Here is a 27,614-nt window from a genome sequence, read left to right as displayed (position 1 = left end):
TGGCCTCCCTTTAATCCCTATCCTTTCCAAACCCTCTGTTTCCCCAGCATGTAAAGGCCTCATGTGGCTATCTGTTCCTGTGGGTTTGCTGGCCATTATTAGGATAATTCTTCAGAAACTGGTTGGTCGAACACTGAGCCCATTCATGTGTCCGCATTGCCTGGACCCAAGATCCCGTAGCAATTTGGTTCCCAGATTCGCAGAGGGATTTTTAATGTCTTTCTCCTTGTACTTGAGAGGAAATTAAAAACATTTTTTTGGCCCTTTTCTGCAGCATAGATAAAAGATTTTGTCAGAGGGTGTCTGTTCAAGGAGACAGGTTCCAGATGCCACGTGCTGACATCAAAATGAGATCTATTAATATTTCTGACATATTAGGACATTTGAGTCTCCTCATTTACATGTTTCATATTATATACCCTTTGGGATGTTACATGCCCTTGACCAAAGGTTTCCAAATGTTTTGGCTTATGAACCCTCAAAACGAAGCAACGTCTCCTGCCACGCCTCATTACTGGATGTCCTCTGTTTGTGACAAGTTCAGTTAAAGAGTAATCTTTTTAAAATCATAGTTTTATCTGAATCTACAGAGGTCTAAAGAGGTCTAATTAATCTGTAATTTACGACAAAAATGGGTATGAATAGAAACATAATAATGTGTAGCAGAAATTTAGTATTGGTGCCTTCTGATTGTCTTAATCATCTTGGGTGGCCTAAGATTTTTACCTTATGATTTCAGGTTTAGGAACTATTGGTCTGGGACCATAGTTCCCCACCTTTATGACTCAGGACCCCTTTTAACTACTTGTGATCTCTCATCACTGGTTGGACCTGTTACCTGTTATGAACGTCATCCTGTTGGTAGTGCTGTAGGAAAATCCTCAGGGATCATGAAAGTCATTTGGATTCATCCTCCTGGAGACATGAATGGCTGGACCAAAAATGATCGTGGTAGAGATATTTCACTGGATATGTAAAGAAGTTAGCTGCCACAGAAACATTCATCCTCTGGAGAGCCTGAATGGCTGATCAAAATCTGGGTCTATGTCATAGATCTTGAGCTATAACACTGGCTAGGTAAGAGGTTGAGCACCACAGAAAAGACAATGGATCTTGAAAGTCACAAGGATTTATCCTTTGGAGAGCACAAATGGCTGTACCAAAATGTGCGTCAATCGATCTCATAGATCTTGAAATATAACACTGGATAAATAAAGAAGTTGAGCACCACAGAAAAGTCAGGGGATCGCTGAAAGTCACAAGGATTCATCGTCTGGAGAGTACAAATGGCCGTATCAACATTTGCGCTGATTGATCCCATAGGTTTTGAGATATAACACTGCACAAATAAAGAAGTTGAGCTCCACAGAAAAGTCAAGGGATCTTGAAATTCACACAGATTTATCTTCTGGAGAGCAGGATAGCTGTACCAGAATTTGTGTCAATCCATTTCATGGATGTTGAGATACTACACTAGAGAGGTAAAAAAGTTGCTTCAGGAAAGGTCAGGAGGATCACTAAAGGCATTTGGATTCACCCTTTGGGCACCATAGTTGTCTTTACCAAATTTCATGGCCATCCATCCCAAAGATGTTGAGATATTTCAGGCTGGAGCAGAGCTGTGGACAAATCAGGCGATCAACCGACTGGCCATCTGTGCAGCCTTTCCTCTACCTCGACTACAACAAACAAATATAATATAGAAAAATGTATATAAACAAGATTTTTATCAGAACACCAAGTTGGGGACCATTACCCTTGACAACACATGTTTCAGTATCAATATTGGTCCATTACTCAAACTACTTAACAATCTCTGCATCCTGAAGCCATTATCAAGCCAAAACGTCTGGATAATCAATGACATTACAGCTTTCTCGCAGCTCATAATAACAATTGGCTTCAGTTAGGAAATCAAGTGTGCCTCTTAAGAAGATGATTGTGAGAGTGTTGCAGATGGTACAAATGAAACCATTCAGTTATTACCCTATTAGAGGAGAGGCAGAGGGGAGGATAACAAATCTGCAGGAAAATATTGCACAAAACAAGAACTTAACTACTCTCCGGTGGGGAAATGATGGACATGACATTTTCCGCGGAACCTTAGCAATCTGGGGACACATTTGCCGCGGATGTGAAGTGCATTACCATCTTTTCTGTCACAAAGACAACAGTGCGTCCTGTCAGATAGATTGGATTGGTTATGACTTTAAATACCATAGTCAGTCACTCTCCGTCTCCCACACACACACGCATACAAAACTGCTGCAAGCGCGGTCAGTCTCGGATAGAGATGATTCTTATGCTGCAGGAATTATTTTGAAGCAAAGTGGGGTCAGAAGAACAGTGTTTTTTTTAAATGCCAGAGTACACAACAAGATATAAGTCGTTTTTTAGGCTGTGTTGTGGAATCATGTCCAAATTTTTTTTTGGGGGGGGGGGGGGGGGGATTTGTTTTTAGACGGAAAAAGACAAAGAAAAAGTCAGAAAGAGCCGTGCAGAGAGGCAGCGCAGGGGTGAATAGAGCAAAACTGACATCCTCCTTCCCAATGCTTATCACATCCTTTTTCTTTTAACAGCCAGTTGTAGACACTTCCTTTTTTTATTGGAACTATATCTGTTCCTTCAGAAACATCACACACAGTTGGCAGAGGAATGCACAATTAGCATATTCATGAGACGAATACAGTGGAAACTTTGGAGTTGCGAGCGACAGGGGGTGTAGAGGGGGCTGTTGGTGTGTGTGTGTGTGTGTGTGTGTGTGTGTGTTTGTTGCGGAACAAAAAAGCAGATGGCACGGTGACTTTGAAAATCCAAAATTAGGTATGTTTTTATGAACTTCATGCTCATTGGCTATGTAAATCGCACAGTCAGACAATCATGAAAGACAATGTTGTGTGTTTTCCAGCTTTTCCACTGAGATCATGTTTGTTGATTGAAATCTGCTCGGCACTTTGAGTCTCTAAACTCTTTTAATTTCGCGTTTGCTTGACTTAGTCGTCCTCTAATGGACTGTTTTCTCACGTAAGTCAGCTGACTGTAGTCACAAACCCACAACTTTGTTGTGGACACAAACTAAGCTCATATGTTCTTGAGATGTTTGCGTTCCTCGTTCCATGCCGAGACTTCTTTTGTCTATTTTGGAAATGAAGTCCACAGCCTTCCGGTTGTCTTTAGCTTGTGCTTTTACTAATTACACTATGGATGTTCTATTTTTTCTCTGGGCTTGTATACTTGGAAGCTCGTTCTGAAAGGATGTTAGCTTGAAATTGTGGCCTTCAGGTGGTGTGATCTCTTTACGTCTGCATGGTTTTTAGACTTTGGATGAAAACAAGTTGGCATGTGAGTTAACTGCACCCCAAAAAAGATGAAAAGCGGAGGCCCTGTGACGCCGTCGCATCTCCATACATCCACCCATTTGTGAAAGCTGAATGCACTTCTTATCTCGGACCCTTTTAAACGATTTCTAGCTCGTGCTGTCTTAGCTTTGCAGAGAGTCATTTACTGGGTTGAATAGAGTTGGAGTGGTGCTAATTGTTCACAAAACCGCTCACTAACATTGCAGGGCTCTAATTAATTTCTTTTTTTCTGACTCCACAAACAATAACCAATTTGTTAAATTTTATCAGTATGCAAATGCATCGCTCTAGAGTGGTAATCCAATAGAGGCCCCAGACATATTGGAGGATTGTGGGTACATAAGGAAAAGGCTATAAATGGTGTTCAGTTAGCATCTGATTAGTTTACAAAATGTTTCCCCCAATATTGCACATCTTTTAAAGAAGTTGCTTATCCTTTTACATCCAAGAGACACTTTACCTCCTGTTATACAGCTGCCCCGCAAAATCTTGGGTTTTACATCATGAGTGTTTGTTTTCTATGATTGGACGAACGTGATCTTGCCAGTCGAGGGAAAAAAACACCCCATAGTTGCAGAACATACGGAGAAGAGGCTTAGTGACACAGGAGTATCTACCTAAAATGTGCTGAAATTATCCAAGGTTTTTGCTCATAAACTGTCCATGACTTGACATTGTCATCCGCGGAAAATCACTGCTCCTCCTGATGAATAAATAAAGTGGTGCAACATGGTACTTGAAGATGCAATATGTAAGAATATGCCACCTCTTGAAATCATACTCTGAACAAATAAGAGGCAGCAAACCACCAGAGTAACTGCTGCTAGCTGTGGCCGCTGTTGGCTAGGTAGGTCGGTTAGCCGTGCAGCTAGTGGTCTGGACTGAGTGCGAAGGACTGAGGGAAAAAAAAGAAAATATAATGTGTAGTAATACTGTTATTGCCACTTATGGCCACAGGTTGTGCTGGTCAGAAGTGTTTTTCTTTTCTTTGTGTCTGTATGTTTTCATTCATACATCATTATATGTGTATATTTCAGACATGGCCCGTCGTTGGTGTACGTTGGAGGGCGGCTTCCTGAGTTACTATGAGAGCGAGCGAAGCCCGTCAGCCATCGGCAGGGTGGACGTCACTGAGGTGGTCAGCCTGGCCGTCAGCAAGACAGAGACGATGACTGGAGCTGGGTATGAACACACACCCACACTCACATACACTTACTTATTATGTGCATATGTTCTGCTGTTTGTCCAAAATCTGCTGTACTCTTTTAAGGCAGGATCAGAAAAAAACTGTGATCTTGAAAGTATTTTCATCATATTCACTTCAGTAAATAATACATAAACTTAATAAGAAAAGTATCCTAAACCTTGAAAAAAACAGTAACTTTGGACTTAATGTGCTTAATAACAAGCAATGAATAACAATTAATATTAATCTTAATCCTGAGCATTCAATGGCAGTTTACATATAATTCATACTTCACAGCGGTTCAGCCAAGCCACAGGGCTTTCATTTACACCCAGCATTCAAATTTGCTCTCAGACACGCATGCCCCGAGCACATTAACACGCACATACACAGCTAAACCACTTCTGAATGCTTCATTTTCATGCCCTCTGCTACATCATCATTTTATATGCAATTGTCAAAGCTTTTAAATGATTTATTTCCTTTAGTTTGGCGAAATTACAGCCTGCTGCACGTGCAATTCATATATTACAGAGCTCCGGTGTGGTTCGACATGCACACGCACACGTGTAAACACAGACGCCTGCACAGTTTTCCCCCTCCCTCGTCATATGGCTCATTAGCATAATCTTAACTTGAGCATTATTCAATTTAACAGAAGCCATCAGGGCTTTATGAGTGCTATATTTTCCTGTTTATTTTGCCTTTAACTGCCCTCCCCTTCATCCTGCCGCCTCCCTCGATCACTTCTCTCAAGTTATGATTCAATAAAAAAAAGAAAGAAAGAAAGTTACTCCAACAACAAACTTCTTCTTTATTTGTTCTTGAAGAGTTGAAGAAGAAACAGATGTCTCGATCCTTTCTTGCTCACCCTCTCTCTCCGCTCCCATTAGGTCGTGCTGCGTGTGTGCTCGTGTGTGCGCGTGCGCGCTCCAATAATGGCTTATGATTAAAGCATAAGCCAGGTCCTTAATGACAGCAGCAGATGTTATGAAGAGGGAACAATGCTTTTATTTGTAAGTGTTATTTATACAGCCAATAGAAACACATCTGGCCAGCTCAAACTATGACCTTTTCTAATGAGCAGGACACATGCAAAAAGTCGCGACGGGTTGCGAAGATAACGCTGCGTGTGCACAGACTCTTCAAAGCAACAGCGACGTGCGCCATTTCAGCTTATATCCCAGATACAGGTCACGGCTTCGCCCCCAGAAAGGCTATTATTTCTCCGTCGCTAACGCTCATAATGGCTGTGCGTTTCACTAGATTAAACTCTGCCTCGCTCCCCTCTCGCTCCTGCAACTTTTTTCCAGCGTTCCCAGCATGCCTGCGTGGCGGAGAGAGCTCACACCTCACCTCTTGGCTGTCTGGCGCTCATGAATATTAACGTATGCAGATGACACACTCCCACCAGCAGCCTATCGCCGCGCTACAGGAGGCCGTAGGTGTCGCTTCCATTAAACACAGCGTTTGGGTAATTTCACCGTGGCAGAGGACACCGTGAATAACAGCGCGGCCCCGACACATACGTCTGCTAAAGTTGTATGAATATTACAATTCCACTCCTAAGGAATTAATGCAAAGGGAGCGTGTCGGCTGGTGATAAGTTGAGGTTTTTGTCTGGACTTTTTTTTTTGACTCGTCCGCCTATTTCGAACAAGAATGTTTCTAAGTCGATCGTGACCTTCAAATACAGCTGGAAACCTTCTTCTGTTTTCCATTTCCTTCTTTTCGGCTGCTCGCACCATTTCACTCGTTACCTCGTCCTCTTTATCACTGTCTGCGAGTTTTTAAAGACTTTTAGAAGGGCTTAGTTGCTAACTTTGTCAGTGAGATGGGCTATATATATGTGAGGGCTGGGGATTTAAGACTTTTTAGAGCACACAAAAGCCTTCAGGAGGAAATAAAAGGCTACAGAATTGTGTATAGAAATCTTTATGCATGTTAAAACTGCAGGTGAGACTCCACAAGAAAAAGCAGGAGTGAGCTCTGTGTAACTTTACTCAGGCATAGAAAGTGCCTGAGCTACAGCACACAAACATTGAACTTATTGGTTTTTTTTTTTTTATCCTTAATTTTCTAAATCCAGTCTTTTTTGCCTCAGCCAATATCAAATCCACTGTGGTTATGTTTTGCCAGTGTCAACAATATGAGTAAGAATTAAAGAGAGTATATAGGGAGGCAAATATGATGACTGGAACTAATCATTTGGTCTTTTTTCAGAACTAACAGTGTTGCACCACAACAAACATTGTGGTAGTAGGTTCTTCTTTATGGAGGACTGAATCTGTCGAGATCAGAAAAAAAAATAAAATAAATTATAAATGGCTCAATAAATAGATAAATAAGTAGTCAAATAAATACATCAAAAATTAAACTGAAGATAATTGTAGGCATAACAATGTGATACAGATAGATATTTTTGCTTTTATTTGCCTCTATATTTATTTACCTTTCTATTAATTCAACAATGATTTACTTTGCCATTTCATTTTTTCTTAATTAATTAATACATTTATAAATACATTTTAAATATGCATTTTTCCCTGTTCATTTCCACAGACAGATCTATTCCTGCATTTCTTTTAACTTTTCATCACGCATTCTGCTTCATTATGCAAATGTGTGGGCTGTAAAGTAGTGCTGTGATTGGCTTTTTAAATGATATTTGAATTTAATTAATTGATTAATGCCTACATTTATTTTTGAATTAATAATGGTATATTTAGTCCTTTCTTTCTGATTATTGCAGGTTAAGTCCTCCGTACATTTTCGGCTTCTTAAAAAAAAACAAATACACACTCAAGCAGGGCGGATATCATCAGAAAAATGAATGAATTGATCAATAACCAGCAACTGTTTTTAATAATCAAATTAGAATTAAAGTCATTTTTCAAACTAAAGTACATTTACTGCTTTTCTTTGTGTTGTGTGAGCCTGAGCTGAATATTTTGGTTGTTAGTTGAACACACCGAGCTTCAGTGGACAAATATTGGCCATATTAATAAACAGTGATGGAAAAATAACCTTTAGTTGCAGCCTTACATATAATGTTAGCATCGATTTGCTCACTGCACCTCCTCAGTCAGTGTCACTTCAGGCTGTGATCAGACGGGCACACTTTGCGAGGCTGCTGGGTAACAGACATCAGTGCGTCTACATGAACTTGAATAACCGGGACACTGTCAGCTTTTTGCAGCAATCATCATATATTAGTAGAGGAAAAGATTAAAATAAATCTGGTCAACGCAGCAAGATTCCTGACGAATATACTTAATGTCTGGGCCACGTATGTACATAACCCCCATTTTCAACATCTTCTTCCCACGTGTGCATGTGCATGACAAAGAGAGTCAGCCTTCAGAGTGTTGCAGATGTGACTGTGGCAGAAGTGTGAGTGAAAGGAAAGACGAATCCTGCTCTTATCTCAAATAACTGAACAGAAAGTCTGACTACAGATGTTACTAGGATGAAATAAAGCCTTAAACAAGTCCTCAGACGAACAGTAAGTAGATGTGAGTGGATGTTAATTTCATTGGTCTTGTTTGTAGAAGCATCACTTAATGATCTGCCTTTTTATTTAACAGCCGATCAATTGCATTTAGTGGCTAGCAACCTCCTAGCAGCTATATTAATGTCTTTTTGGACAGCATCTATTAGATTGTGTGTCGGTGTCACTACTGCTGTTGTTGCAGATCATCTCTCATACAGTATGTCATCTAAATTTTGTCTCTGTTATCATTGACCCCACTTGGCATGGAGGACCAAACTAGTTTCCACACGCGGTCATTAATCCGTCAATTATTTTCTAGATTAATTGATAGGTTTTTTGGATTATAACGTGTCAAAAGACAGTGAGGAAGTCAATCAAGGAGATAACACCCCGAAACATCATCAACCCAAACAAATTCAGTCAAAAAACTGTAGTACTGCTAACAAACATTCCGTCACACTGCTAGCTTCTCTCATTAACTTGAGTTTGTTGTTACTGTGGCTAGCTAGCAAACGTCAGCTATCGAATACAAATGTACTTATAATTCAGTGTAGAAAAAATGAACACTGGTGAAAATTAAACATGTTTCATTGTATTGAGTGGTAAAGAAATAAAATGTTGAATGTAGTCTTCCCGGAGGTCAGGTCGGGCCAAAGACGGACTCTCATGTCTTGGGGTCGTGTCCCACCCCCTCGCCTATGTAGAGGACTAAAGAAACCAGAAAGTGCTCACATTTAAGAGGCTGAAATCAGAGAATTGTAACTTTTATTCTCAAAAAATTACTCAAACCAATTAATCACTAATCAAGATAGTCATCAGATCTGAGAATGAATAAAAATGCATTCAAATGCGAGGAAAATCAGTGTACGATATCCCCGCGGACAAAAAGGAAAAAAAAAGCCATCACATTCTGCATCAATACGCCCTAAGATATTCTTGGCTAAGGGAGGAATCCGATCATTGACCATTCGCAATGTTATTATTCAGTCATCAGGTTGTTGTTGTGCCTTTACCTGACTTCTCCCAAAAACCAGGTCTCTTGTGTGCATATAAACAAATAAGAACAGGGAGCAGAAGTGGAAAGTTGCATAAAATAACATGAAGGAAACAGGAGAGAAGATGGAAAACAAGAGCAGGAGAAAAACAAGCCTCTCAAAGATTTAATGCGCCTCATACATGAGACACAAACCATTTAAAAATCGCAGACAGTACAGGAATGTCTCCTTCCTCTCCCCAGCCACTCCCTCCCTCTGGGACTCTCGTAATGCAAGCGTTCATCTCTTATCCCCCTTCTCCTTCTGTCCTTTCTTCACGATACCATTTGCCCAGTGCTTCGCCGCACCCCCCCTGCCACCCCCTCCCCTCCTCGCTCTCCCTCTGGGAGCGCCTCTAACAAGCGCCAGCACACCTGCTGGTGAAGACGAGGGGGGGCGGGCGAGGAGGCGGGTGAGGAGGGGAAGGCAACAGCGGCGGGGTCACACGAGGGCACGCAAACACCCATGTCTCGCCTGTTCCCCTGACACACGTGAAAGGAGAGCGAGTCAGCGCTGCTGCGACCCCCCCGCGACACGCCACCTTAACCATCCACTGCCATAGCATTTAGAGCCTCCAATGGAAAATGGAACTCCCGCTTGGCAGTGCGCACTCAAACCATTAAGATAGTGATACTCTAACCTCTGCACCCTCCCCGAGAGAGAGACAGAGAGAGAGAGACACAGACAGGAAGAGAAAGAGCAAGAAAGATTAATAGCTGCCTTTTTGCTTCCGACAGCAAGAGGTTTAGCCTTTGTTGGATGAATGAGTGTGTGAAGGATTAGGTATTCGGTATTTGTTCATGTACAGACACGAGGAAAATGTACGAATGTTCCTTACTGAATGACACACATTGTATACAAGCGCATTCATAATGCTGTCAAGGCTAAACCTCAACATATGCTGTAAGGAATATAGAAGCTTCAGGGAATACAAAGCTACTGAATCCAAAAAGTAGACAGAGAAGTGTTTTTCAGTAACTCTTATTTGACTTAATTCCGGCGGATAAAGAATGTGAGATGCCTTTTCCTTTTTTTATATGGTTTTTAAAATGTGTGCATCTGAATAAAGGTGTCTCAGCGCTCCTCAAGGTTACAGTTTTGAAACGTGCAATGGAATAAACAGCCAAAAAAAACTAACAACTGTGATAAATAATGTCATAAATGGTGATATAATATATTCACGTGTGCAAAGTCAGTACAGTCAGCAGTGTTTGAAAATCTGTGTAAGGCTCCAGAGGAAGCTGCTGGTAATCAGATACATTGCCTCTAGTGATGTTACTCAGTGGCTAGGTTGCATTGTGAGTAATGTTTTGAACAGGAAGAAGAATGCATGGAATAAAACAGCAGATATCTCCCGTTCTGCTGTATGGATTTGTTTGTAATCTGTCCAGCAGTGTTAAAGGAGTGCAGCGATAGACCAGTGGACTGGTTTTCAAAACCTGGTGCCTACATTACACAGAATGCAGCCTGGCTGCTGAGCGACGTCACTGGAGGCAACATATCAGATTACAATTGGTGGACCTACCTTTTACGATTATTTTTATCCATTGATGCTAGTTGCTAAGAACACTGCTATTTATCTTTAATGATCAGCAAATTAAACTATCCAGAATCAAGAGGGATATTTTCAGCCCTCAGTTTCAGCTATTTTGTGGAAATGTGAGTTCCAGTGACAGCTGAGACGAGTCAAAGCTCAGCTTGATGATTCAAAGAGGACAGATTGGTTTTGATATTGAAAACAAGTGAACGTGGCTAATCATGTTTTTGGTATTTCAGATTATATGCCAATGCACAGAATGTTAAGGTTAGAAGAGTGGTGGGAAAAGTGAAAGAGCACCACTCTCACTTATAACTGCCCTTGGGCAACATGGTACATGTTTGTGTGTATGTAATAGTGGTGGAAGTGTTAAAATTCTTTAGTTTTAAGTAAATGTACTAATACTACGCTGTGAGAGTACACTACAACTCAAAGTCATGAATATTATCAGCTAAATTTAAAGTAAAAGTACTCATGGTGCAGTAAAATAGCATTTTACTATTATTTATGATGTTTTTGAATGTGTATCACTGACGTATTAATGTGTAGGTTTCATGTAACTGCTGTAGATGCTTAAGATTCATGTGACTTGTACTACTTGAGATACTGTGGGGTACAGCAGTGCATCATATTCGATAAGATTATCATGTGGTTTGTTGTGGCTGTACTGCAGAACCCAAAACAGCCCATTTTTCATCCCATGACTGAACTCTCAATCAGTTTATCAGAAAATCCAAACACAAAATCACAAAATTTGGTGATGCGTGGTATTTCACTGGACAGGAAGGGTATGAAAATGTGTAATCTGCAAAGTAACTGGTAACTAAAGCTTTCACACGAGTGTAATGGGGACAGAATGGCATTATTTACCTCTGTAAAACTGCTTAAAATCTATTCTATCTAAAATTTGTACTGAAGTTTTGTACTTAAGTAAATATTCTTAATTACATACCCACATAAAGGGGCAAAACGTAATAATTGTAGTTGAAAATATTCAGAAATGAACTAGCATTATCAACATAATGTAATTACATAAGAGTTGGCATGCTAACCAGCTAGCCCTTGGACCATACTGGTCCACCGGCCTTGTGCCCCCCTGGTCTCGTGCATCCAGTCTGAACTGCTACCTGCATGGCTAAATGAGCAAACGAGCTAAACTACAGTTAGCAGCAATTAGCGGTTACTCCGGTGAAATACTGCCCCCTATTTGACAGATGGCTTACTCATACTTATTGCACCTTTAAATACATGACTTACATTTTTACAAGTTGATCTGCAGTGTACACAGATTTTGCTGTTTTTTTTTTTTTTTGCCCATTTCTAGTATTTGTGTGTATTTGTGAGGACATTTTCCCACCCCAGATTTTCTAATGGTGAGCCGTGTGTCTCTGGCAGGGCTGTGTTTACCGTGGAGCTGTACCTGCAGACAGAGCGAGTGCTGATTGTCGGCGCTGAAACACAGGAAACGCAGCATGACTGGATCCAGGCACTGACAAAGGTGGCACACTTAGCATACAGCACACACACACACAAACCATCTTCATAAGTTTGTTTATCACTTAAAGTTACAAAGGAGAAACTGTGCGAATGTGCCGCAGAACTACAGCACATCCATCCACTGCTTTTTCATTCACTTTGCAACAGACACAGTAGCAGACAATGTCCTCAGAGAACCTCATGCTGCCTGTGCTTCTTTCAATAAGACAAGTGGTCTGACTATCTCTTCCCCCACACGCTGACAGATTCTTGTAATAATACCCTACATAAACATGTCCCCCATTTTCTTTTTTATCTCTTTAATCCCAAGCAACCCAGTCATGGATAGTGGGAGGTATAGCTGCATCAGTCCATATGTCTCTCCATCTGTACCATAGGCCTTCCACACCTCCGTATTTCAATTTGAGCAGCTGAACAATGGCCAGACTGAGCCGAGCGAGCAGGAGGGATGGTTGCTTACTTGGAAAATAATTCCACCAGAGAGCAGAAACTGAGCAAAGGTTTATCCCTCTGAGCAGAGAGCTGCATCTGTTGTGTTTCCGTGTTGCTTCGGAGGTGACGCAGCCGCGGCAAAAAAGTTTTTATCATGAAATTTCTTCGTCCTCTCTTCTTTGTTTTTTTTTTTTCTCCACATCACTCGCAGTGCTTCGTCCCCGCTAAAGTCGAGGGACTGGTGCAGAGGCATGGGGAGCTGATTGGCAGACTGCACTACAAAGAAGGCCATGACCTGTACCACTGGAGGACGGGTTGGTTTCTGCTGGAAGGCTCTGCCCTACACTACAGCCCAGGAGAGGAGGAGGGAGAGGAGGAAGTCCTTCAACTCAAACAGCTGCAGGAGCTCAGTAAGCAGATTTGCATTCTCAACATGTGTTTCGCTTTTTTTTTACTAGATGATATGTTCACATTGTTAAGATACATCCCTTGTGATGCAGCTACAGTAATGTAACAGCTTCCTCCATTTTAGATTCCCTATATTGCCTCAAAGGCTTGCATGGTCAAGATAGTTTGCAAAGGGTCAAACTGTGCAGCTAGTGTTTGTATTAGCTGACTCTGTCTGGAATGGAAGATCGGAGCACCTAAATTGTTGGTATTGTTTACTATCTGACTACCATATCTTGAGGTGCAATGAGGGTTGGGGCTAGCTGGTTAGCATGCCATTTTTTACTCACAGGAGTTTTGCTAATTTTTAGGTCCTTTTATTTTCTGTGTTAACTGGAAAAAAATGACATGCTTTACTTTCCATTACTGCAGCATTTCTTTTCACCCTCTGTCTGAACGCTCCGTTTTAGTGCTTGTCTCTTTAAGGCCCAGTCTGCAGTGATTGGTCAGCTCTAACAGGCCTGAGCAGGCGCCTCCCACTGTGTTTCTACACCACCCCTGCCAGAGTTTTTGCAACCGCAGCCGTGCTTGGGGCATAGCTGAGAGCGGCGATTGTATCGTTGTGACATCACAGTGTTACGGAGGTCATTACGACTCATCAGAGGCACAGTTTCTGAATATGGGCCGTGCGCTCTTCTCCGTGATTGAGCGTTTGATGCTTTCACGGTATTTATAAAGCACATAAACCTGCTTTATATGCAAATAAGACGTGGATATATCACTTTCCACAATATGGGACCTTTAAATGTCTCATCCTGAAATATACACAGTACAGTTTCTACCACCTTTTCAAAATGTAATTCCAAAAAAAATATCTATATTCTTTCCAATGAGATACTTTAATAATCTAATGATACCATTAGTTCCATTAAGAATGATTTATTCAGCTCGTAAATGTGACCGCTGTAAATGCTGGTGTGGTGAAGCTGCCACGGAGCAGAGCAGGACTGACCTCATGCATTAATACATGCATAAAAGAACACACCAGTTTGGTTAATACACCGATTTCAGCTCTGCCTTAAATTGCTACAGTTTAAGCAAACAGTCTCTCGCTAAACATTTTCAGTGGAGCTTTTTAACACGTAATAAATAACCGTATCAGCTTACGGTCGATGGTGTTAGTGGTCAAATGCATTAATGATTCAGATTCACTCTCACCATTTGAAATACTGTGTAATTTCCGAAAAAGCTACCATTGTACGATGCCCTCCTACTACTTACATTTGTAGCTACTCAAAGATGTTGGAGGATGCATGCGAGCAACGGGCATCAGACGACATTTCGGCTTCTCACACCACGACACAGATCCCTGCTCATCGCTGGTTTAGTCTAAAAGTCATGACTGAAAAGGTGACACAGAAGATGTTCAAATGAGGTCAGGAAAGGTCAGTATCATGTAATGTATTGTCAGGCGAGCATCAGCTGAAACAGGATGATTTTCCTGAGCTGCTCACACAAAATGTGGCATGAAAACGGGTCTTGTGAAGTAGAAATCTGAAATATTGCAGCGTTCTATCTACTACGCACTTTGCCAATATCGCCACATTGCCGGTAAACACCGGTCGTTCAAAGTATAGTCAGTGGTGGGAAGCTTCTAGTCACGGAGAAAGTTCACACATACTTTGGCAGATTGATCGATCGCACCCGTGTGATGTGTGAACAGAAGGAGGCCGAGAATCAATGGATCTTTGTAATCCATTTACACCTCGACGTGGATCAAATCGCGCAAAGTGCCGCCCCGTCTTCTCACCTCGGGGCGGGGTAAGGAACCACGGCGGTTCTCATTTTTTATTCCCGGCTTTCTCAAACCATATTTGTCACAGCCGGGGAGCCGCCGGCGCCAGGAGGGGCTGTATTTTGTCAGGGGATGGTAGGTGCTGGAGCACTGAAAGGATCCCTTTAGGAATCAGAGTCTGTGACATGGGATTAACTGTTATTTCCTCAGCAGTGACACCACCACATGAAAGGTGCTCCTGTGTAGCAGCGGGGGGGATTTAATAAATACACTTTTCAATTAAAATCACGGCATGTTTCCAACTTGCAGCACTTCAAACTGCATCAGGAGTTAAAGTGTGATTTGGTCTGTTCCGGGTTCTCAAAACCAACAAAAGATTTGTTACTGATTTGAATCTGTAGCGCCTTGTTTGTCATTTATTCTCTGTTTGACTGGACCCCTGTGACAAGGACACATTTTACTGTCTTAAGCTCACTCAGATTATTTTATTGATCTTTGTCAATGGTTCAGTATTAATTTGTCTGAGTGCTTTGTTTTCTAAACTGCTCTTTAAATGATTAAATTCACAAATTAAAAAAAAAACACAAAAAAAACAAATGGATTCGATCCCCAAAGAACAACAGTGCACTGCCTCCCAAAATGGCTTCCTGGGGGCTCAGCTGTGTACTTGAGAGAGGAATGATAATTTTTTTGTGATGTCTTGTGTCAAGATGTCTGCCGCACAAATAACTCAAACCGGAGTAAAACAAGGGGGAAATGACAGATACAGTTGGATAAGCACTGACCTGTCGCACTGCACAAATTTGCCTTCCCTCTCGGAACTTTCTTTTTCAAACAAGACAATCACATCAAACTTTAAACTCATTCGGCACAATTATCTCAGTGAATTTCTCTTCAGGCAGTGGCTAAATAGCGAAGAAGTATTAATCCCCACTGCTCTGCTCAATCATCCTAAAAGATGAAGATAGGCATCAGCACAAGACTGCAGTCTAGCATATTTAGCCGTCAGATCTCAGTGTGTCCACGCTGAGGTCCAATTACATTTTAAGATGGACAGCAATCACAGCTAGCATGTTCAGAAAGAGCAAGAACTGTTGGCTAGTCATGTTCACTTGGAAGTTAACTTAATATGAACCAACTGCCAATACCAAGTTCTGGTGAGACTGTCATGATAGCCTACAGCTTCACATAGGTTTACTAATCCATGGATTTAAAAGAGTTGAAACGCTTGAAATAATCATCTATATACATGTTTTATGATAAGGGAACTGCTTAAAACACATAATGCATTTGGTTAGTAACACTGATTGCTAACAGATTTTTTTATGTTTCATTCTGATAAAACTCAACACCTTTAAATGTTCCTTTTTGGATTGAGGAAATTCTTTGATATTGAGTAGCCACGTATAGATAAACCGAAATAACAAAAGTATGTTTAAAGTACTTTAGAAAGTAAAGTTTGTTGAAAAGAAAATCCAAAAAAGGTTATTTTTCAGTTGTGAAATGCCTCATTCAGTACATATCTTGTTCACAGATGTGTAATATTTACATTTAGGGGGCTTCCTTTTTTCGAAAGAGTCATTCAATCAAATTTTATATCTCTCAGTATCAACCTAATTAAAAAATACTAATTATCGGGCACTGGATTTCAAGCAGTGTCACATTATGTTTACATGTTCTAACCAACCAATAGGAGATGTTACTCACCACGAAAAACACATGTGTGATCCCTCAACTGCTTCCCACCAGTGGCCCTTTGTGTTTATCAGAGGCCCAATCTAGAGGAATCGCTGCTGGTGCATCTCTCCAGATGTCTGCAATAGGGCCTGTAATAACAAGAGATTTGCTTATAATACCTTTCATAACAAAAAGTAATAAATGCTCCCACTATAAATGTGCTTCAGCAGCCTAAATCGCCCTCATTTTTAGAGAGAAAAAAAAAAATCATGGAAATCTCTTCCAGGACGGCTAGTACGAATTAATGCAGGGAACAAGGCCGCAGACTTAGTTCCTTATCACACAAACATATTAAGTAATAAAAAAAAGTTTCCAGCTGAGCTCTGAGATGGATAAAAGAGGACTGCCGCGTGCCAGTTCAAACAACGGTGACAAGTGTTTTGCATTTACCTGATAAGGCTGTTAATAAACCTCTCTCAAGTCAATATCAATCTGTGAAGTTCTCTCCTTTCTTCTCTTGTTGTTTGGATCAGAATGAAATACTGTGCCCTTGAAAATCCGCCAGAGAAAATAGAAAGCAAATTGTTTTTTAAGAGAGACTTTTGGGGATTAATTGTTTTTTGTTGTTTAGCTCGACATACACAGGACTAAATAAAGGGGTTTGCAAAAATGTGACTGTTATATGTTATTTTTGTACCAATCCTCTTAATTTGTGCCAACAATTAAAATACGATTTGCTGTTGTTGCTGACAATCAATGAGTTCACTACAGATGTGGATGCAGAGATTGTAGTGTTTGGAACAGGAAATAGAAAGAACTCCTATTCCTTTTTTAAAAAAATATTATTTGGTATTGTGAGCTATGTGAAATTATCCATTTAAGGTAGAAAGACCAGTGAAATTACTTTCCACAGATAGCATTTTTTAAACGTTTAACGTCTTTGGTATTTGTAATTCTATAATTAAGGAAAAGTTAAACATGTTTGTAAATGTACTTGTTTTGTTTTAGTAAGTATCTGTACGTCGGAAGCTAGATTATCTTAGCCTAAACTGCATCGTGTTGTTCTTATACTTTCTGTTTTTGCATGGATTAAATAAGCAGGATTCAAGCTAGCTAGAAGCTTGTTAGCTTTATTTAGCACAAAAACTTGAAACGATGGGTGACAACTAGCCTGGCTATATTAAAGGTATCTGTAACTATTTGACATGTTAGCTACATCTTGGTTGTTGAATTTGGAGTGTAAAAACAGCATATTGTACTTGAAGCTTAGCTAACTGGCTGCTGGCGGTAGCTTGTTTATTATACAGAAATAAGAGGAATAACAATCTTCTCATCATGAAATACTAAGTGTATTTCCTAAAATATCTAATTAGCATTGTAAATAAATAACTCTCCAAGAAAACCATGGGATGTTTGCATGATTAAGTAATTACTCATGGTACAGGTAGCTACATAGCTAGCTCTCAATATCCAAAAGTCAACATTTTATTCAGATATATTCTGTTTTTGCTAGTTTAATACATACCCCTCATTTGAGCACAGCCAGTAGAAACTTGAGTATGACAGTGCCCGATTTTGTTGCTAGGAGATTTGTGACTCATCTGCAGAGCCTCAAATCTTTTTTGTACTTTTTTTTTCCTGTTGTGTGTGTGTGTGTGTGTTTGTGATTGTTGCCTTGATCCAAGCAGCTGTTTGAACCCACAGAAGAGATTATGGCAGAGCTTTGGAGTCCCTTAGCCCAGTTTTTTTCTGAATCATTGCTCTGTTATTTCAAGATTGTTTTTTTTTTGCAGATGAAGAATGGCAGGAACTCTGTCTTTTTTGTGTGTTTTTTTCCCTCTTATTTGGTTCAGTTTGGACTGACTTTATGTAAAGCGTGATGACCAGTGACTCGTGTTTATGCCTCACTTCCCTTTCTTGTTTAAACCACCGTTAGAAAGTCTGCGCCTTAAAAACTAGATCCATGTTCCCCATTACAACAGGGAAATGCCATTATCTCCAATGGAATGCATTTGGCATTTTCCACTTCCCTTCTCTCACTTTCCTTTCAACTGCGTGTACAAGACCAGTCAGATATGTCTAGACATATTGTGCTGTGCATTATCTGCAATGATTGACTTGAAATGTAAATGATTAGTTAAGAGAAGAAAGACCTTTCAGTGGCAGTTAATGAATGCGCTGGCTCTCAAGTTTACTGGCTAAAGCTTCTAAGTGCTTGTGCTTTTTAGAGGGATTGAACAACAGCAAATGTCAAACTGCTCCCAAACATGTTGCTTTGCATTAGCGCAGAACGTGTTGCTCTTGTACGCAGTTTAAGAGTCTGCATTTTACAACAACTTGTTGCCCCTTTTCCTCCCCCCAGCTGTCTCCACACATACGGAGGGTGAGGAGAAGATCCAAGTCCTGCTGATGGTGGAGGGCGGAAGGTATGTCAGTCTTTGAAATAAAGGTGTGCTAATTGGCAACGCACTTGTGATACAACAACACCCATGCATTATGCAACGCTGTAAGCTTTGATTTTTGCATTTGTCTTGTTAGTCCGAGTGCACTTTACCTACTGTAACCATCCAAGATAATTAAAGTCTCGCTAGGCTGCCCGCGTCAGTTACAGAGACGAGGTGAGACGGCGCCGTAGCACAACAGCCAACAGTTTTTTGGCTCCCTTTTAGAGTAATGCAATGAGACTTTGTGTTTACTCCGCTAATTGCTCTTCGTTTGTGTGTTTTTTTGATCAAACCTCGTGGGAAAGCACCGGTTGTTTATAGATGTGTGTTCCGTAGAAGCGCTTTTGGTTTTTCTTTAATCTTGCTGGTTGTTTACTTAATGACTTAGCAGTGCTTTTTCCAAGTACATGAAACAACTTTTGCACATAAAATATGAGCCAACCATATTGTTGAGGGAGAGCGTGTGCTTCATTAATTGTTTTGTTTTTTTCTTCGTCAATAGAACAGTTTATATCCATGGCTTCAACCGGATGGACTTTGCACTGTGGCACTCGGCAATCACGCTGGCCGCCGGCACGGATGGCAAGGCGCTCAGTGACCAACAGCTGACCAAAAATGGCGTCCCCATCATCGTCGACAGCTGCATTGCTTTTGTCACTCAGTATGGTGAGTTGCCTTAAATTTACATGGGAGGAAAAAAGTTTTTCAAAATTGGTTCTGCATGAGTATTGTGGTTTCCCCTTGAGGAGCTGATTCATCCAGTGTGCTGCGCCATGATGAGAATGTCATGCTTTTTAATGTTGGTACAGTATTAGAAATGTTGTGCAACATTTTAGTGGCATCCAGAGTTATTTGGAGAATGTAAATGCACAAAACCACAAGGTGCCTACTACTTTCTCAGTGCTTGAAAAAAAAAGAGGGGCTTGCACAGTACCATTGTACAGTAATTGTTATGTAATATAATGAGGGATTGGCATAAAGTTAACTCTTACTGAAACTGTAAAGTACAAAAGGTCAGTCAACCTGGCAGAGACAATTTTATTTTACGTGCAATTAACATACAAATGTGCTTATGTAACATTGTTAAATCCCCCATGTTAGCGCCCGTACGGTTGCCCTATAATTACACATGGTTGTATAGAAATATACTGTTCATTTGCTGTTGTGGATGCTCTAGTCAATGTATTATCTAATCAACCAGGTTTGTGCCAGGAGGGCGTCTATCAGAGGACGGGGGACCCCGGTCGAGTGGCCCTCCTCCTGGAGGAGTTCACCAGCGACGCGCGTAATGTGAAGCTGAGGGAGAAGGAGCACAAGCTGGAGGATGTGACAGACACCCTTAAGAGCTTCTTATCCCAGGCAGAGGACGCACTGCTGACCAAGGAGCTCTATCCATACTGGGTGTCAGCTCTGGGTATGTGAAGCGTCGAAGTGCTGTAATATGCTGAATTATACCAATGTTAATGTTATAGACACACACAGGACCAGTGTTGCCACAGTTACCTTGAAAAAGTAATCTGATTACTGTTTACTCCTTTAAAAAGTAACTTAGTTACTTTACAGATTACCTGTTTTTAAAAGTAACTAAGTTAGACTGCAAGTTACTTTATTAGTTACATTCAGCAGCTGCCGACAACACCTCCACCGCCTCAACGTAAAAATGACAACCGGTTTTGCCAATACTCACTTTATTGGGAGTTCATAGCTTGATAGTTTCTTAAGCAGCTCTCATCTTTGTGGTCTTTTGTAGATGAGAAGGACGAGAGGCAGAGGGTGAAAAAGTACTCCACGTTCATAGAGAGCTTGCCGAAGATAAACAGGTCAACGCTCGATGCTCTGCTACAACATCTGTACAGGTACACACACAAACACACACACACACTCCTCAAACTGCAGCACATGTACCTGGGAGGCCATTTCAAGGTTAGTTTTGCAGTCAGGAGAAATTGTATTCTGTACTCAATTACAAATTTACGGTACGTTAGCGCGTAACTTACAGCAAAAGTTGGTTAAGATTTTATAGAAACAGTATAAGATATATAGAATTCTCATGAAATCTCTCTGAGTGTTTAGCACTTCCATCAAACAGAAAATCATCCTCTAAACCTCTCTTGTCACAGCCTAAATACATGTTGTGTGTGACACAGTACATTGCCGGCATCATCAGTGCAGCCGCTAGAAAACTTTTGTAGAAGCTTAACTGTTTTTAATTGGACGTGGAAATGAAACAGAACAATAATTTCTTTCACAGCCTTGGTTTAGTAGCATTTCTGATTAGACTGATAGAACAGGTGTAGCGCCACAGATGCCGCACTGCATCACAGACGTAACAAGCACAGAGACTCGAAGGTCCCGCCACCCTGAGTCGCCTCAGGGATGCTGTTTGTCACCTGCTGATTAACCTGTTGTCCCTTACGCTCTGCGTACGACCCCACTCTGCCCTCTGTTGTGTGTGCAGATCTGTTTTTCTTCTTCTTCTGTCCAATCAAGACGGAAACTAACTAGAGAGAGGACGTGGTGTCAGCTCCTTTATATTAAAAAGCTGAAAGGAAGAAGTTTGTTTTTGTCACTGAGGCAGCAGTGTCCTCGGGTTGAAATGATGAATGAATCTCATATTGTTTGGCCCATTTGTTGGCATTTTTAAAGTAAAGACAGATCGAGTGGATCATTATTAAAATCTCAGACAGTCAACAGTAGAAGTCTGCAACACAAGTGGTGCTATTTGTGAGTTTCAGTGCCCTTTTTCTGGGAAAAATTTACATTTACATTTACTTTCAGAGTATAGGGCTGAAGATAATGACTTAATTTTCGCTCTTCACTTTTGAATATTTTAAACACTCATTTTCATGTGTGGAAAACTTCTGATAATAAACTACAGGATGTTTAACTGGTGTGGAACGAAACAACAACACTTTTTTTTGCTGTGTAGAGACTCGACTAAAGCCAGCATCAGCTGCCCCACGCCGCCAACCTGTTCTCCCACCTCGAGAGACATTTGCAAACACCCTGCTAGCTTGATGTCTCATTCACTGATGCTCACATTACACATTGTTTCCTCAGAAACCTGCAGAGGATGCTTGTGATTTATCCGCATTATGTTAATGATGTAGATTGTTTGGAGGAGACTTAATTGGCCCTTTGCTGAATTTGGACCGAGGCCTAACATTTCACTAAACTGTCTGTGTGTGTATGTGTGTGTGGGTGTGTGTGTGTGTGTGTGTGCTCGCGCGTGTGTGTGTGGGGAGCATCAGCTTGTGTTGATCCGTGCGCATCTGCAGGTGCACTTTGCTTCTTTTAACCACGCTTCTCCCTGTGGTTCAGGATTCAGCAGTGCTCCCACCTCAACCACATGGCGAGCGAAAAACTGGCCTCCGTCTTCTCGTCCTGCTTGTTCCAGACTCGGGGACAAACTCCGCAGGAGACAAGAGTCGTCCACGACCTCATCAGCAACTACATTACACTCTTCAGCGTGAGTCAAAGAGTTTTATATTTATGTGTTTTTCTTTTATTGCCATTTGACAGGAGACGATGAGGAGGGTGACAGATGGCTAAGCTGAGCTTGGTTACATAATCCAGGGCATCGCTAAAAAGTTACACACTTACCACATCATTTGAAGCAGTTAGAAAAATCGATCTTCCACAAACAAGTAGCCCATCTGCCTCCTTTATCAGTCATGATAAACAGCAGTTGGTTAACTTAATGTCACTCTGCCCAGCTGTAATCAACAACTGCACACATCTCCAGGAAACACAGATATTACATAGACAAAAAAAAACAGGTCACCCAGGACGAAAAAATACCAGAGGAGCCCTGTTCGGGACATTTTTAGCTCGAGGGCGAAATGAGTTCAGGCTTATGACTCTGAGTTTGTTCTATATGTGAGGAGCAATTTTGATAGCAGAGGAATAAGTCAAAGATGAAAAAAGAGAGAAGGAAAAATCTTATTGAATTTCTTTTGCCTTAGCTGTGTGATTTTCTTTCTGTTTTCTTTCTGTTTTCCTCACCATTGAATTAAACAAAGTTAAGCTGTGATCTAAGAATTTAATGAAATACTTCCTGTGATGCACTTTGAGTGTTTTTAAAACATCATGTGAAGGCTATTGTTCCTGTCTTTGTCTAATGACTGACGAGTAAACAAACCCTATGGATACCTGTACATCACAGCCTTTTGCTGTTACCCTGATGACATCACAATGAGTATTCATTACATCAATATCTAGAAAGCCCTCTCCAGATCCACAGAAGACACTTACCTGGAAACACTATTATCACAGACTGAAAAATGCTCTGTAAACTGATCTTTACATGTAAAATTGGTGGTATGCCCCTTTAAAGAATTCATAGGATCTTAAATGAGTGACGGGTGATGTGCAGGACTTCTGGTTCTTTCTCAGTAACATATAATGACATTCACACCATCCTAAATTTGAAAAGTATGTATCGTTCCATATGTATTAAGTGTTATCCGTCAGCCAAATCCTCCCTGAGATATTTCTGTAGAAAAGGTGAAGCACATTCTGATGTAGCCCGTCTGCTGGTTTTAACAAAACTCTCCTATCAATGGCAGAAGGAGAAAAAAAAAATCATGACACTTAAAGCGTTCATGTAATATTACCATACTGCATATCTAAACCAGGCTGCAGGCATGACTTTATTTGCAACTCTCGTACTTCAACCATCTGGGGAGCAGAACTGTTGCTGCCAAATCTCCACAATAGGCTTGACTCTGCTGATGTGTGGATGGGGCGGGGGTGTGGGATCAATGTTACCCTTGGAGAGCTGCCTGGCTTTACGGGATACGGCGGCACAGAGCGACTGCCTATTCCCCGCAGAACGCCTGGATCCCTCTTGTTCTGCCGTTGAAGGAGGGGCATTCACTCCCAAATCGGTTCGGGACGCCATCATTCGCATGACAAATAGCCATTAAGCTCAACCAATCACGAGCCCAATAGCGGTGAATACACACGCCGTGACATGAAGGAGAAAAAAAAAAAGAGACAGTGAGACATCCCGCTAATTAAAGCGCCAGTTCTGCGCTGGATGTCGTCGACGGCGCCCATTATCAGGCCTAAACACACACACGATGAGTTTGTGAGGTTTCTCTTCTCCCCCACAATTGTCTGCCATCCGCATAACTCCAACAAAGCAAATTGTTCTCAGAAAATGATAATGATGTTAAAAAAAAAAAGAAAAAAGTTGGAATAAAAAAAATATCATTTCCAACACAGAGCTTTGTGGAAGAAACGAGTATTCACTTGGCGCCGAGCTGTGTCAAACACTCACAGCCAACTCCTTTCTTCAAAATTGGTTTTAGAAGTGTTCGCTGAACGACCCAGTCTGCGCGCAATACTTTTTTTTCTGGTTTAATCTAGTCTTCCATGTATTGTATTTGAGAGCTGAAATTAATATTTCCTCCGAAAAATAGTTTGTATGCTCCTATCAGGCAATTTAGTGTCTAGCAGGTGATTTGGGAGTTTCTCATTGGCTGGAGTTTGAATTGATGTGTGCGTGTTTTTGTGATGTTTTTTCCAACAGGTCAATGAAGACCGGGTGCAACAGATGGAGAGGGAGAATAGCTTCATCACACGCTGGAACGAGAAGAAGGACGCCACGGTAAGCCGACCCAGCCGAACCGAAATGGAAAGCACCGACGGGTGTTCTGTTTGTTTGTGTGTGGGTATTGATTTGCCCGTGTGCGTCAGGGCCCTCTCAAATCAGGGTTTCATTTGAGCGAGTTTCCTGTTTTTCTGGGCAAAAATGAAGCGGATGGCGGGGTGGGGAGGCAGTGAAGTGAGGGGAAGGCGGAGGAGGCAGGAGCAGGCGGGTGAGGGAAAAAAGGGCTTTGTTCCTGTTAACCTTTACGGCAGGTACTTTATGCCTGGGTGCCTCAGACGAGAAAAACATTTGGTTCAGATAACTGGGGGAAAAAATTAAATCGCATGCCGGCGCCGTTGTTGAAATCTGAAATAAGTTGTTTACGCCCGCTCCTCTCTGCTCTCCACCTTGTCTGTAGGCTTTCAGAACATGTTTGCTGCTTCGGGGCAGGAGGGTTACTCAGTGGAAAGCCGACGCTATTATAAAGCTGTCTGAAGTGCAAAGTGGGAGAACATTTCGGTTATGGACACGAATTTGTGAGTTTTAACTTGCAGGTTAAAAGGAAAATGGCCTGGTTTGTTCATTAAAAACAATTATTTAGTGTAATTAGAAGTCAGCATGGCGCAATTGTCTGTTTTCAGATAATGGGCGTGCTTATTTTAGGGATGATTTAACGCCTGAAGTTTAAACATTGCTTACATTGATCATCTCCTTTTACAAAAGATTTACTTTTATAGTTCGGAACACTATTTACATCAGTTATGATCAGATTACACACAATGGCTTTGTTGCTTTACAATGATGTCTTCAAGCTCCAGTGCAGATCCACCGATTCAACTCAAACTCCAATTTGAGTGCAAGTTGTGACTTGACCATTTTATTCATTTACTCCATGCAAAGCTACTTTTAACTAGTGCAGCTCTGAACCTTGACAAACACAAAAGTCATTCCTACCCTCTGATTTATGAAGGCTGTACCTTCAGTTGTTAAGTATGGATGTGGTTTATTTATATGGATATGTGGCTTAAGCCTATTGGAAAAATTTCAGATGTACATTTTTCAACATTCACCACAACACACAAGCATGAACATGGTTGTGACATTGTGAAACCACAAATTCCATAGACCATGTTCACATGGTGGCCATTTTCCTCTGACATCACACTGAGGGTGGGAAGCTAACTATTATACTCCTGTGTTGCAGGTTGCAAGGCCTTAAAACAATTGGCAACTGAAAAGACCATGGATAGTAAAAATCTAGAGGGACATCAGGGCCATATTTCAATATAAAACAACATACTTGATAACCATTAGCTTCCGTTAAGACAACAGCAGACGTAGCAAATAATCACTTCCAAGCTTACGTTACTGTTTGATAGTGTTACGTTACCTGACAGGAAAGGTGTGAATGAATTCTAAAATATCAACACACATCTTGGACAGATTTATTTAAGCCTGGAAGTGAAACACCCTGGATTTAATCGAACAGTAATGCTTACTATGAAGTGGTTGAAATCTAACATTAGCTAATGGGTCGTCATACAAACGATCTGAGAAACTGTTGTCATTTCACCACTTCCTGATTGATCATGAACTAAAAAAGGCTATGGATAGTGAAATATTGAAGGGACATCTGGCCTTCTTTCAAGGTAAAACAACGTATTTGATAACCAGGTAGCTAACATTGGCATCCGACTACTTCATAGCTAATATTACTATTTGATTACGTCCCATGTGTTTCATTTCCAGGCTTAAATTAATGTGTCAAATATGTCTTTTGATATTTCCGAATAATTGTATGCCTTTAAACTAATGGAATAAAGACCGCTAACATTAGTTGTTTTTCTAATGGGAGCTAATGTTTATCAAATATGGTGTTTTACCTTGAAATATGGCCTTGCTGTCTTTCTAGTAGTTTTGGAAATTTCACTCTAAACCACAAATGTCAACCCGATGGATCACCAAAGTCAGTAGAATAATCCCCCTCTGGGGATTATGAATCCACACAAATCCAGAATGCCATATACGTTATTTTAGTAGATGCTCAAGTTGTTACCAACAGGTGTATTCAGGGTAAGGAGATGTACTGTTGAACTATTCAGCTTACACTGTGAACACTGCCAAACTGAAGAGGAAAGTAGAGGTAAGATTCGAGGTAAAGGATGTTGCTGAACAAATGGCTCTTGGGTCTGCTCTTGAATACCAAGACAGTGTGCGCTTTGACATTTGCAGGAAGCTTGTCTCAGAAGGCTGGGGCCCCGCAGGTGGAGGTTCTGACCTCATCTGTTTCCATTTAAAGGCAGAGATTGACAAGGAGGCCCGCGCCCTGCAAGTGGATAGTATGGCTAGACTGAGGGAGTAAGTAAATCAGTGATATAATGAGGTGTAAGGCAGTGTCATGCCTTGCAAGTTAGAAGTGGCACTTTAAAATCAATACTTGCATTTACAGCCAGGGCGAGTGCGGGGAGAGTATGACTTTGGTAAGGATTAGAAAAAGCCTTCATTTGGGATAGAACTTTACTGTTTTTTCTGAAAAATCTCCCCAACAGCTGCGAAACCATTTCTTTCTGGTGCCTGCTTCACCACCAAGCTGTTAACGTCTTTATTTCCAGTCTTTCTTTTTCACTTGACAAATGTTGATTGTAGAGCTTGCCTGGTCGTCCTCCCATCACTTAAGACTGTAGGGAAAGGAAGAAGAGTGTACTTAGCAAACCTAGATGGTCCCATATCTGCATGTGACATTTTCACAATTACGGCTTTGGTTTAAATGACTGTAATTTCTGTCATTTTAAGGCCACAGATGTCAGAAGCGGGTTCCTCCCACTTATCATGCGATAGTTCTTCCAGTTCAAGCCAGTAATGGACCTCAGTCAACCTATACATTATAATGACAAAGGCAAAGTAACTGTAATTTCCAGATAGAAAAGGGAACAGAAACCTTTACATTCTCACCTCGTTGTTAATTTTATTGATATGGATTTCCACTCCGCTCGGCCAGAATTACAGATTTGGTGCCTCGACGATGATCCTGTCTCTAAAAAAAGAGCTGTATTTTCACAGCCTGTCTTAAGTTCTCTGGTCTTTACCACCAATTTTATTTTTTTAGGTTTTATTTTCTTTGGTATGCAGAGAGGATTACTGCTCCAGCACACAATGCTGTAATTTGTACTGACAAGA

The 27,614-nt window shown here is 41.0% G+C and overlaps 1 protein-coding gene across 1 annotated transcript in view; it reads left to right on the top strand.

Moving 5' to 3' along the window:
* arap2 (ArfGAP with RhoGAP domain, ankyrin repeat and PH domain 2) overlaps positions 1 to 27,614 on the top strand; it is a 129,108-nt gene that overhangs the window by 82,263 nt on the left and 19,231 nt on the right. Inside the window, exons 17-25 of the mRNA XM_030431865.1 lie at positions 4,397 to 4,541; positions 12,005 to 12,107; positions 12,750 to 12,948; positions 18,760 to 18,823; positions 19,344 to 19,507; positions 20,043 to 20,255; positions 20,592 to 20,697; positions 22,163 to 22,310; positions 24,378 to 24,455. Of these exons, the coding sequence (XP_030287725.1) occupies positions 4,397 to 4,541; positions 12,005 to 12,107; positions 12,750 to 12,948; positions 18,760 to 18,823; positions 19,344 to 19,507; positions 20,043 to 20,255; positions 20,592 to 20,697; positions 22,163 to 22,310; positions 24,378 to 24,455 (1,220 nt within the window). The remainder of the gene's footprint in view (positions 1 to 4,396; positions 4,542 to 12,004; positions 12,108 to 12,749; positions 12,949 to 18,759; positions 18,824 to 19,343; positions 19,508 to 20,042; positions 20,256 to 20,591; positions 20,698 to 22,162; positions 22,311 to 24,377; positions 24,456 to 27,614) is intronic.

Source organism: Sparus aurata, chromosome 10 (assembly GCF_900880675.1).
Source record: "Sparus aurata chromosome 10, fSpaAur1.1, whole genome shotgun sequence".
NCBI classification, from domain to species: domain Eukaryota; kingdom Metazoa; phylum Chordata; class Actinopteri; order Spariformes; family Sparidae; genus Sparus; species Sparus aurata.
This window is presented reverse-complemented; position numbering and strand designations above follow the sequence as displayed.